A 12,954-nucleotide genomic window follows, 5' to 3' on the forward strand; every position below is an offset into this window, starting at 1 on the left:
GATGAAGATGGTAAACTTAAAAGGTCAGTTGAGATTATCATCTTAGTGAAGAGAGTATTTAACAGCATAACTTTTTATTTGTAGTATATTGTGTTATGGTAACCAGTTCCTGACTAATAGACTGAAGGCGTATTGATCTATTTATTAACCAGTTAAATGATAATTGTCCTCAATCTTGACTTCTAAATTGTTTTAGATAACCATCCTTTTTTACAACTACATCGATAGGTGAAAACGTTTTGTAAATGCGGCACCTATAATAAATAAAATCAGAGCGATCCGTACTGATTTTTTAGAATCTTTAAAAATATATATTTTTAGGATTTAAAGAATGATTAATCTGTTCATTCAATTTACCAAAATGTTGACTCTCAAATATTTAAATAATCATCTTTATTTAAGCCTGTATCAGAGGTACGAAAATGTTGAATAACAGTATTTTTATAGTTTTGATCGTTATTCTTTATCGAGAATATAAAACATCCCTCAAAAACTACTTGTTTTCAGTCAACGTTTTATTTTCAAATATGATTTTCCAATTACAAGTAAAAGTATGCTTAAAGACTTTAGCCAACATATAAGCTAACCAACTATTTTTTTTCGCCAATCCACGGTTTAAGAATAAGAAACAGTAAAATTTTGTATCGAAGGATATTGTTAACCAAAATGAATGGATTTTTGTCTATAAAACAATATATAGAATTACTACCTACTTAATTTTAGTTTTGATTAACAATGTCCTTCCTATTCTTTTTTTTTTTTTTTCAGCACTATCAGAAACCAATTTAAGATTGAAATTGGTATGTTTTGATGACACATTAAACTCGACCACTTTGTACATTGTCAAGCTCACATGTACATGTATGACAACATGTGCCATAATTATATTTTGCATTTTGTAAATGAATATAATGCACAAGTTCTATGACAATGAAGAAGGTTCAAAGTAGTAATAAAAGATATATTCATGAAACATATTCCAACGTTCACTACAAATACGTAATATTCCACTTCATAACATACATGTATATGAAAATTATCGTTACGGATATCTCACGTATGGTTTTGTAGTTGACATGTGTCTTTATATAGCTGACATGACTTGTGTCTATTTGTAGTTGAAATGTTTATATTTGTAGTTGAAATGTGTCTATTTGTAGTTGACAAGTATCGTTATGTAGTTGACATGTGTCTTTATTTAGTTGACATATATCATTTATATAGTTGACGTGTATCGTTATGTAGTTGACAGGTTTTTTTTTAAATTGACAAAATTATCTGTTTTAAAACATATACAAATTGTGATTTCTTGTTAAGAACGATTCATATTACTTTCCCAAAAAGTACATGTGCGAATATTTATTGGTTGATGTTTGTTCATCTTAACACGAATGAGTGTTGTTTCTGATCTTTTGGTGTTTTTTCTTGAGTGGCAGTATTCAACCAACAGTCGAAGCCTCCTTAGCTAACTTCCTCGCGTAAGTAGCACATTTTAACCATACTTATGTTACACGTGTATATAAAAATAAGAAGATGTGATATGATTACCAATGAGATCATTCTCCATCAGAGACAAAATGACGTAGAAGTTATCATCTATAGGTCACCGAATGGCCTTCAACAAGGAGCAAATCCCATACCGCAAAGCCAGCTATAAATGACCCCGAAATGTCAAATGAAAAACAATTAAAACAAAAAAAAACTAACGGCCTGATAATTGTACAAAACAATGAAAAAAATCAAATATGATATACAGCAACAAACGACAACCACTGAAGCAGAGGCTCTTGACTTGGGACAGACACATACAGAATGTGGCAGGGTTAAACATTCTTTACGGGCGTCCGACCCTCCAACTAATCTGGGACAGTGGTGTTACAGCACAACATAAGAACAAACTATAAAAATTAGTTGAAAAGAGGTTAACTCATTAGATCAATACAAAGCAAAAACAACGAACAATATCACAAAAGACAAGGAGTACAGATATGAAAGTACTCGCAGTTACTGCGTTATAGGCCAATAACAACTAATTAAAAAAAATCATGTATCTAAGACGAAAATATCAATCAATCAAACGAACATCCAATGGATTTAGTGGTGTCATCCTGTTAGTAGCTGGATTGTGGAAGTTATTTTATTATGTGTTTTTAAAAAGTGTCACTAATGGGACATAATACCATTTGTGTTTTCAAATTTAAGATTAATGTTGCATTTTCAATCAACTCTTTGTTATGGTCACAAGAGCTACCACGTTAGAAAAAAATATATTTCAAGACATTATTCTTCTGAATTTCAAGACTCAATTGCAAACGCTTCTGATAATGACCCGACAACGAAAAGGTATCAATCACCTATCACCCGAACAACTTCATGGCAAAAAACGACGAAAACACAAACAGCAGTGTACAAAACACAACACAGATAACAAAAGACAGAATAATAAGAACCCCAGAAATGAAAAGCTATGTCAATTCACTTATGATCATAGTGATAATAATAATTCGAACTTTCAGAGGCTACTACGATACCTATTGATATCTAAACTGTAATCAAAACTTTAATATGGTTATCGAATATATTAAATGAACTCTTTTTTCATTGCTAAAACTTTTAAACAATACAAATAATCAGAAAGCATAAATAAGAACACACGTTTGCTGCTTTTATTTGCGTTACACATACATGACATTGTAATGAAAGCTTCGATGAACACTGAAACAGTTTCAATTCTGTCAATCTGTATAACAGTGTTGTAGACCTATAGTGTACAGTATAGACCAAATTTGCCAACAAGTAGTCAAACTTTAAATACCGATTCAATGTCTGCAGAATAAAGGAATACTCTGCAATACCTGGATCCTCAAGTATTGTTGATTACCTGCAAAAGGCAAAACCTAGTTTAAATCAATGTCATTGTAATACATCATGAGCTATTCATTGGATCTTTATTGCATTTTGAATTCATTGTACTACCAATCAGACATAAATGTGTCACAACTTTTTGGAACCTTTTTGGTTTTGAATGATATTTAGCTTTATTGCTGATTTGGCTTACCTACTGTTTCTATTCGAGGAAAGTTGCTTGGCGTATCAATTTATTATAGTGATTAAAGGGAAAAGTTAGATAAGTCAGTGAGACAGCAATCCAATGACTAATTTGGAGCACCGGAATTAACCCCCGGATTTGATGGGACTCAATCTTCAGTTTCCAGTAAAGTGTTTTGTGGACTTATTTTTGGCTTTTTACCAGAGTAGTCAGTTTTTCTTCGACTAGTGTGTTTTGAATGTCCCCTTGGAATCTTTCCTCTATTATTTTAAAATCTTTTAGTGTGGTACACAGTGTGATATACAAATATACTTTGACCTTCGGCCTCTTTTATTGAAAATTGTTTTGTTATGAATTAGGTCGTTAGTTTTCTTGTTTTCTTGTTTCGCATTCTTCATGTCGGGCCTTTTATAGCCGAATATATGGTATGGGACTTTCTCGTAGTTGAAGGCTGTATGGTGGCCTATAATGGCTTCTATCCTCTTCATTTGAACTCTGATGGATAGTTGTCTCATTGGCAATTATACCATATCTCCTTATTTTTTTTATTGGTTACTTTTGATTAAATCTTTAAAACCAAGATGACCTGATTACTTTTGATTAAATCTTTAAAACCAAGATGACCTAACGATCTCAATATGTAAATGTTTTCGTGAAAGTTGCTGTTGGCTGGTAAATCCACATCTTTTATAAAAATTATATAGATATTGTTGCATATTAGTGGATGCTTATGTTATTTTGTTATATTGTTATAGTAAAAGCTGATTTTGAATGCTTATTAAATCAACGTCTCTTTATATAGATACTAATGCATAGCAGTTGATGCCTATGCTATATCGTTTAAGTGAAAGCTGTTATTGGCTGATCAATCCCCATCTCTATATACAGATACTATTGCATAGTAGTAAATGTTTATGTTGTATTGTTATAATAGTCAAAGCTGTCGTTGGATGCTTATTAAATCCACGTATCTTTATATAGATAATGTTGCATAGTTGCACAAATGTACTCTGCTAAAAATAGATCACACAATTGATGTAATGTTTTACTTCATTTACAACAATATTGAAGAAATTTAGTTCCATTATTCTTAATATCTTTAAAAAAATTATTCTTGATAATAAAATTATGATACCTTGTCGACATTGGTGTACTTCTGTTCGGATTCAGGAAATGCCATTCTGAAGTTCTTTTGTTGTATTTTATCGGTATGGTCCTCGAACTACAAAGATATCGTAACGAATACTACAGAACACGCCTTGGTTCGATGCATTGTTATTTCTAATTGATTTGGTTACTAAGCAACCGAATCAGCCCTTAATTTTGGAATGTATTTTTATTCATGCAGATAAACACGAGACATGTATCTGTTGTTGTTATCTGTTTGTTATGAAACTTTGTACGCATTTAAAAATCGTTAAGCTGCATCTGAGTACCGTAAAAGGATATATACTAATCCAAAAAAGTTTAGCAAAACAACTTTTGACTGAAAATAAAGTAAAACAAAATCTCGATTTATTATTAAAGTACGTGTTTTTTTATTTTTCAATCATTTGTGTATTCAAAAGTACATGTACTAGAGTCATGTTGGTCAAATTTCCCAGAGCTACATTGTTTGCAAGCTTTGAGGGAAGGGGTCAAAATTGAAAGTCGCAATTTTATCATTTTTTTAACATGGTCTATTTAAAATAAATAGCATGCAACTTACAAAATAATTGATTACATATAAACAGAAACTAACGTTTTTTTTTCCCTCAAAAACAAGAAAAATTGGGAGGAGTACTTTTTTACCCTTCCCCAATTTTTTAACATAAGTTTTCAGTTTTCTTCTTTTATCAATTCAACATCCTTAAAAACAGGAATGCTGTTCATTTCAGTTCCTTTTGAGCAATTTTTCTACAAAGACTTGAGCCTTCAAAGTTTGACCCCAATTACATTGTAATCTCAATGGAAGTGTTGCAAAACTTTCATTTTAAAATGGACCTTTAAATGAATAAAACGATCCAATGAGCTTCAGACAAGAGGCACATTTTATCTTCAATTGATTAATTTGACAATATCACAGTATCCATAACTTAATGTACTAAATGGGATTAACTTTTTATCTAAAAAAATGATTTTCCACGAACCTGTTCAAACCAAGGATAACTACGACAAGGAACAATGAAAAGAAAAGAAAAAGAAAACACACAAACTAATTTGTGAAAACTTACAATATCATCGCTGTCTGATATACCATTAAGTTCTATATATTGTATCTGTGACTTTGGTTTGATGGGAAAGTCAATCAGAGGTGGTCTATATCTGACTAAAAGGAATATGAAATGATGAGTTGTACTTTTTATCAAATTGATATGAATTATGAATAATAAATAAAAATATTTAAAATTTCTATTAACAAAAAAGTGCATACTATTTCATTGTTTCACAATCTGATTAAAATACAGATCACGTGTCCAACAATGACCAATCCGTGTACGCAAAACTTTAACACAGGATCTGTACTTAAATTAGATTGATTGTTTCAAGTATTGTAATTATTAAAATATAAATTGGCGTAATCTTTCAGTGTAATTAAAGTTACGATGGAAAAAAATCTATTATACAATGTACATCATATGATATGACAGATATAGGAAAATCATAATTGCTAGATAAGATTGAATTATTGTTGCGTGATTAACGTCCAGCGGCTGCTAGATTGAATTGATTGATTGATTGTTGGTTGCTTAACGTCCATTGACAAATATTTCATGCATGTTCGGGACGAGAACTAACCCCAATAATTCAGTCCCTCCCCGTGATCGACTCTCCCACTCGCGAGGGCCTGAATTCTTTATACAATAAAAACGCGTCACGAATCCAGGATTTTGATTGGTGCTCTCTGTGAGAGAGAGCCAATCAGCTAATAGCTCAATGTTATCGCGATAGGTAAATCCCGAGCTAATTCCGAATGATTATTTGACGATTTTTTATTGACAAGGCCTTCAGGCGTTAATGTAGCCACCATAGAGCAGTCGAATATAACGACTGAAATATTCGGGTTAGACGAGAACATATTAAAAATAAATACAATCAGTAGGTTTTACGATAATGGCCGTCCGAGATGAAGGTCGGGGAAATTTGGAATGCCTGTGGAAAATAAGGTTATATTAGATAGGGACAGAAATGTTGTCTTGCAACAGGCCACCTACGGACCTCTCACAGAGTTGTTGTAAGGGCTCTTAATGCGCAAAGAGCGTGGCACTCTCTCTACACGAGGCATCGGATTTAACGTCCCCATTCTGACCCGATGTGGCTGGTAACATATACATCCCGCACAGCCAAACGAACGGCAAGGGTTTTACTGTCGGTCGGAAGAAGGCCTAAGTTACCATATTTCTATTCCCAAGTTACCTTTGGGGTTGCTAAATAGGAGTATTAAGGTTTAAATTCAAAGCTAATACATTCTTGTTAAAACAAATATCTATCATAGCTAAATTTTATTTTGTGAACTATAAAAATATTATGATAAGCTATACTTTTAGATAGATACATAAGGAAAACTCATCTTAATACTTAATTCCAGGATGTGTGGTTCCTAAGTCATGTTGTTAGTTCGTGTATGTTGAACCTTAAATGTCCTTTGTTTTCTGTTTGCGTCGTTAGATTACTGTCTCATTGGTTTTTATCCTTTGGAAATATTCATAGTTGTTAACTTCAATGTCATTCTGTCTCTGGTGGAGAGTTGTCTTATTGGCAGTTATAACACATCTTCTTATTTCTATATATATATATATATATATATGCATTCAAACTAGTTTAACCCCGCACATTCTGTATGTGCCTGTCCCAAGTCAGGAGCCTGTAATTCAGTGGTTGTCGTTTGTTTCTGTATATCATATTTGTTTTTCGTTTATTATTTTGTACATAAATCAGGCCGTTAGTTCTCACGTTGAATTGTTTTAGATTTGTCATTTCGGGGCCTTTTATAGCTGACTATGCGGTATGGGCTTTGCTCATTGTTGAAGGCCGTACGGTGACCTATAGTTGTTAATTTCTGTGTCATTTGGTCTCTTGTGGGTAGTTGTCTCATTGGCAGTTATACCACATCTTTTTATTTTCATATACTTACATATAATGATCTGAACACAGCCAGCGTTGACTAAAGCTATATTTGGTTTGGCAGCAAAGAGTAGTGACTCGGTGACCTTCACCTTGATTTTAATATCATGTTTTGTATTGTTGTGAACTGTCATGGAACCTTCACTAGCTTCTGTATATGGTGCTGTAAAATAGTCATGGCACTACAAACATTTATACAACCTTTGATATTTTTAACAATGCTGAAACTTATAAACATTGGTGTATCTAACTATAAAGTATATAGATATCCAATTAATGGCTAATTTGCACCAGTCCAAGCTTTAGCGTTATACATCTTTTGGATATGAACCCCTTATTTGTATATTGAGATACATTTGAATCTACTTAATCAAAAGCCAGAACGCGAACAAAACTTTCCGACCAATCGTGAATACATATATATTCTATGACCATTTGAAAGTAAAAACTTAAGAAATAATTAAGGACATAAATATTTCATTATCTATGAATAATACCAAAACACACTTTATTTATCATGTTTATTATAAAAATAACCGAAAATCAATATGTACAGTAATTATCGGACTTTACGAAGTTACCCGGATCGACTCTACTTGTACAAAATTAATGTAGTTTCATAATATTCTAATTAAAGTTTAAGGAAGGTCTATTTCAGAAAATAAGATAATTCTAAGATTATAATAATAAAAATAGTTGTAAATGAGTTTTGCTTAATTGTCAAGCTAAAATTAGAATACATATGAGTTAGAAAATTTTAAACAATCCTTACCGGACATAGGTATAATTTTAGCAGGTTCAAAAAGAACACCCATTTCAAAATATTTAGCTGAAGAATAGTGTAAGGTTTATGGTATTTTAATAATACTAAGAAGCTTTTGTATTCAGTTTAAAATTAACAGATTAGTATTACGAACCATTCATAACTAACTTCGGATTGTGTTTTAAAATCTCCACAAAACAAAAGCGTTAAGAAATCCACAATCTATGTGGATAGATATAGATGTAACTTGAAGACGTAATTATAGACTTTATACCTATTTGTAGTGCTTCTCCTTGTAATTATTTTTAACTTGAACAAATAACGTAATTATATACTTCTTCTGGAATTCTTCTTTCGTCCACGTCGGGACAACCTCAAATGAGTAGTTATGTATCTGTCATCTATATGTACAATAAATCCTTCACCATAAAAAAAACCATCACCATATTTACACTAAAAGCATCAGGGTTGATTATACAATTATATTTCATCAAGCTATTTTCAGTATACGTCATAAAGACAGCAACCAAATAACACTACCCTTACAAAAAACGAAAATAATAATAGAATTTTCTTCTTTGTTAAATGCATTTTGCTTTTTTCTAAAATCAAGGTAAAAAGTATCAGTCGTCAAGTGTTAATTTCTACTTTTTAAAGCCACAGTTTGCGCAAGATTACCATATTTTATAAGTAATTAATGGAAAGCATGATTATGATTAATTATGTGAACAATATGAAAACAATAAAAACAAACTGGATCACCATTTCATTTTTCTTTTTGAGTAAAGAGGAAATAAATATGGTAACAGTTTTATGAACAATTCTTTTATATAATGAAATAAAAATTGTCTAAACTATGGTTCTCATTTATGTAAAAAAAAAAAACAGTTAATTTGTGAATGCTGTATTCAGTTTAGTAATTGTCCCGTAATATTAATTCAATCAATGCAGTGTTTAGAATTAATTGTTTAAAAGAGTACATGCAATCAACTGTGTACACAACTAATGATTTTAGCCAATTTTTTTTTTTATATAAAGACACAGCAATTATAGTTTACAAACATCAAAATGACAGGATCTATATTTATGGACAACCGATTTCGAGCGACCTAACAGGTCATTTCTAAAAATTATATCATTTTTTTCTTTTTTCTATTTTCTTCTTTGATCTTCTCTTGTGCTTTTTTCACTTTAGTGTGCATGAAATAAAACCTTAACTGCATGTTTGAAAGTATATATATGTGTGTATCAAAAAGAAAATGTGCGGTAAACGTCAATGAGACAGCAACCTAGCGACAAAAATAACTAAAAGACATGTGCACGTCTGACGGTTAAAAGAGATATGCGAGTTTCCCTAAATGAAACATCATCCCAATGACAAAACTATATATATGAATGAACTGTACACATGACTGATGCCACCATTTGTTTGGTTGTTTCTACGCGTCTTTTTAAAAAAAAATCAAACCATATCTCGAACGAAAACTGCATGTATACAGCGAAAGTAGGTTTCTTTCATTAGTAAAATTATTGCTTCAATGCTTATTTCAGAGTTCGAACCCCGTACGTGGCAAGAGCTTTCGGCTCTAATTCTAATTGACTACTATTGCCAGTTTTTCTTCCTAAAGTCAAATGGTTCTCTCCGGTCACGCTGACGTCCTCCACTAATAAAAAACTGGCCGCCATGAAATAGCCAATAGTGCTGAAAGTGGCATTTAACACCAAATATCAATAAATGAATCATTGTCTTTTTCAGACGTTTCCTACATATATTTATCATAGTTTTGTTAAGAAAGAAAATTTTTACTAGAATTTTAATTTGACTATAACAATTTTCCTACATCATATAACAATGTACATGTATGTGGAATATGACTGTAATATTTGCTGCTGGAAATGTTTGAGCTTTATCAATTTAACATGTTTTAAAAGTGTGTATACCGGTATGTTTCTAGTGACCTTTTTTGTAGGAAAAGAAGAGAGATGAGAAGGAATTTAAGATTTGCAAGGTTAAAACAATATGGGTTGGACTTGCGTTTTAAAAGTCGATGTGTCCATCACAATTAATGTGTGGCGACCTTTTATTTAAGTCTTTAACACATGTCTTACTTTATAAAAGTTAACAAGTTCGTGTTCTAACTTAAGACGACACCTTGCAATAAAGAATATTTATTTTCAATAGAAAAAGGTGTTATTTTATGTGCAAGGATTGCAAAATTTCTGGGAATGTATTGCGCAGTCACTGTTTGAATGCATCTTTCGGTATCTAAGAAGACACGTCTTTGGGAAACAGAAACTTGATACACTGACAGTGTCTGTTAAGATCCTACGTGCAAAAAATGACACAAATACCTACAGAGTAACGTCCCCGCTAACCTTAAGTCTGCAGGTTTCAGCTCTGGAGTTCCCAGTGAAGACATTTTTTTTACCCTCACAGTTAACAAAATGAAACAAAAGTTGAAATTCTGAAGCACATCTTGACATATTCTCGTGTGTTATTCTGCTTAGACCTGAAATGAAGTCATAAGTCACAAGTGAAAAGTCACATTTTAACCTACGATTTTCTGTTTTGCTGTTTATATAGACAGCGTTGCCCTTCATACAAATTTGACACATAGTCCCATAATTCCATCTTCAAATTAAAAAATTAAGATGATATACTTCACATAATTCACTTTAAAAGAAAAAAACACAACTTATTATTTCAAGCCAAATATTGTGTTGAAAAAGACACAGCAATTATAGTGTACAAACATCAAAATGACAGGAACTATATTTATGGACAACCGATTACCAGCGACCAAACAGGTCATTTTTGAATGTTAGATCATTTTTTCCTTTTTCTATTTTCTTCTTTGATCTTGTCTTGTGCTTTTTTCACTCAAGTGTGCATGAAATAAAACCTGAACTGCATGTTTGAAAGTATATATGTGTGCATCAAAAAGAAAATGTGCAGTAAACGTCAATTAGACAGCAACCTAGCGACAAAAATGACTAAGTGTTTTTAAATGTGTGTATACCGGTATGTTTCTAGTGACCTTTTTTGTAGGAAAAGAAGAGAGATGAGAAGGAATTTAAGATTTGCAAGGTTAAAACAATATGGGTTGGACCTGTGTTTAAAAGGTCGATGTGTCCATCACAATAAATGTGTGGCGACCTTTTATTTAAGTCTTTACTTTTTAAAAGTTAACAGGTTCGTGTTCTAACTTGAGACGACACCTTGCAATAAAGAATATTTATTTTCAATCGAAAAAGGTCTTATTTTATGTGCAAGGATTGCAAAATTTCAGGGAATGTATTGCGCAGTCACTGTTTGAATGCATCTTTCAGTAATTAAGTAGAAAAGTCTTTTGGAAGCAGAAACTTGATACACTGACAGTGTCTGTAAAGATCCTACGTGCAAAAAATGCCACAAATACATATAGAGTGACGTCCCCGCTAACCTTAAGTCTGCAGGTTTCAGCTCTTAAGTTCCCAGTGAAGACATTTTTTTTTACCTTTACAGTTAACAAAATGAAACAAAAGTTGAAATTCTGAAGCACATCTTGACATATTATCGTGTGTTATTCTGAACTGCTTAGACCTGAAATGAAGTCATAAGGCACATGTGAAAAGTCACACTTTTAACCTACGATTTTCTTTTTCGCTGTTTAAATAGACAGAGTTGCCCTTCATACAAATTTAACACATAGTCCCACAATTCCATCTGCAAATATTAAAAAATAAAAGATGATATACTTCACATAATTCACTTTAAAAGAAAAAAACACAACTAATAATTTCAAGCCAAATATTTTGTTGGAAAAGACACAGCAATTATAGTGTACAAACATCAAAATTACAGGAACTATATTTATGGACAACCGATTACGAGCGACCAAACAGGTTATTTTTAAATGTTAGATCATTTTTTTCTTTTTCTATTTTCTTCTTTGATCTTCTCTTGTGCTTTTTTCACTTAAGTGTGCGTGAAATAAAACCTCAACTGCATGTTTGAAAGTATATATGTGTGCATGCATCAAAAAGAAAATGTGCAGTTAACGTCAATGAGACAGCAATCTAGTGACAGAAATAACTAAAAGACATGTGCACGTCTGAAGGTAAAAAGAGATATGCGAGTTTCCCTAAATGGGACAGCATCCCAGTGACAAAAATATATATATGAATCAACTGTGCACATGGCTGATGCCACCATTTGTTTGGTTGTTTGTACGCGTCTTTTAAAATCTCTTGGTAACTTCAATTTACATAGTAAAAAACAAAACTATATATCGAACGAAAACTGTATACAGCGAAAGTAGGTTTCTTTCAGTAGTAAAATTATTGCTTCATTGCTTATTTCAGAGTTCGAACCCCGTACGTGGCAAGAGCTTTCGACTCTAATTCTAATTGACTAGGATTGCGAGTTTTTCTTCCTAAAGTCAAATGGTTCCCGCTGGTCACGCTAGCTTCCTCCACTAATAAAAACTGGCCGAAATGAAATAGCCAATAGTGCTGAAAGTGGCATTAAACCCCAAAAATCAATAAACGAATTATTTTTCCTACATATATCATTGTTTTGTTAAGAAAGCAACTATTTACTAGAATTTTAATTTGACTATAACAATTTTCCCGCATCATATAAGTATGTACATCTATGTGGAATATGACTGTAATATTTGCTGCTGGAAATGATTGAGCTTTATCAATTTAACATGTTTTTAAATGTGTATACCGGTATGTATCTAGTGACCTTTCTTGTAGGAAAAGAAGAGAGATGAGAAGGAATTTAAGATTTGCAAGATTAAAAAAATATGGGTTGGACCTGCGTTTAAAAGTTCGATGTGTCCATCACAATTAATGTGTGGCGACCTTTTATTCAAGTCTTTACATATATACTAAAGGTTGATAAGTTTGTGGTCTAACTTAAGACGACATCATGGCTTGCAATAAAGAATATTTATTTTCAATAGAAAAAGGTGTTATTTTATGTGCAAGGATTGAAAAATTTCTGGGAATGTATTGCGCAGTTACTGTTTGAATAGATTTAAGAAGATGT

General features: G+C 32.0%; 1 protein-coding gene across 1 annotated transcript; it reads right to left on the reverse strand.

Moving 5' to 3' along the window:
• Positions 1-2,658: 2,658 nt before the first annotated feature.
• LOC127720876 (uncharacterized) lies at positions 2,659-7,968 on the reverse strand. Its single transcript, XM_052227620.1, has 5 exons — positions 7,926-7,968; positions 7,164-7,316; positions 5,263-5,357; positions 4,185-4,271; positions 2,659-2,881 (listed from the first exon to the last, which is right to left on the reverse strand). Exons 1-5 carry the CDS (start codon positions 7,966-7,968, stop codon positions 2,864-2,866), a joined length of 396 nt encoding a protein of 131 aa, XP_052083580.1. The 3' UTR covers positions 2,659-2,863.
• Between the last annotated feature and the right edge of the window lie 4,986 nt (positions 7,969-12,954).

This window comes from Mytilus californianus, unplaced genomic scaffold, assembly GCF_021869535.1.
Source record: "Mytilus californianus isolate M0D057914Y unplaced genomic scaffold, xbMytCali1.0.p SCAF_11, whole genome shotgun sequence".
NCBI lineage: Eukaryota > Metazoa > Mollusca > Bivalvia > Mytilida > Mytilidae > Mytilus > Mytilus californianus.

Bases quoted from the DNA above. Each gene is read 5' to 3' on its own strand.
- LOC127720876 (XM_052227620.1), bottom strand. From the start codon at position 7,968: ATGGGTGTTCTTTTTGAACCTGCTAAAATTATACCTATGTCCG. The intron at 5,358-7,163 runs GTAAGTATATGA...TATTCCTTTTAG, and splicing joins CTGTGTTCAGATCATTATAT to TCAGATATAGACCACCTCTG. The intron at 4,272-5,262 runs GTAAGTTTTCAC...ATATCTTTGTAG, and splicing joins TATCAGACAGCGATGATATT to TTCGAGGACCATACCGATAA.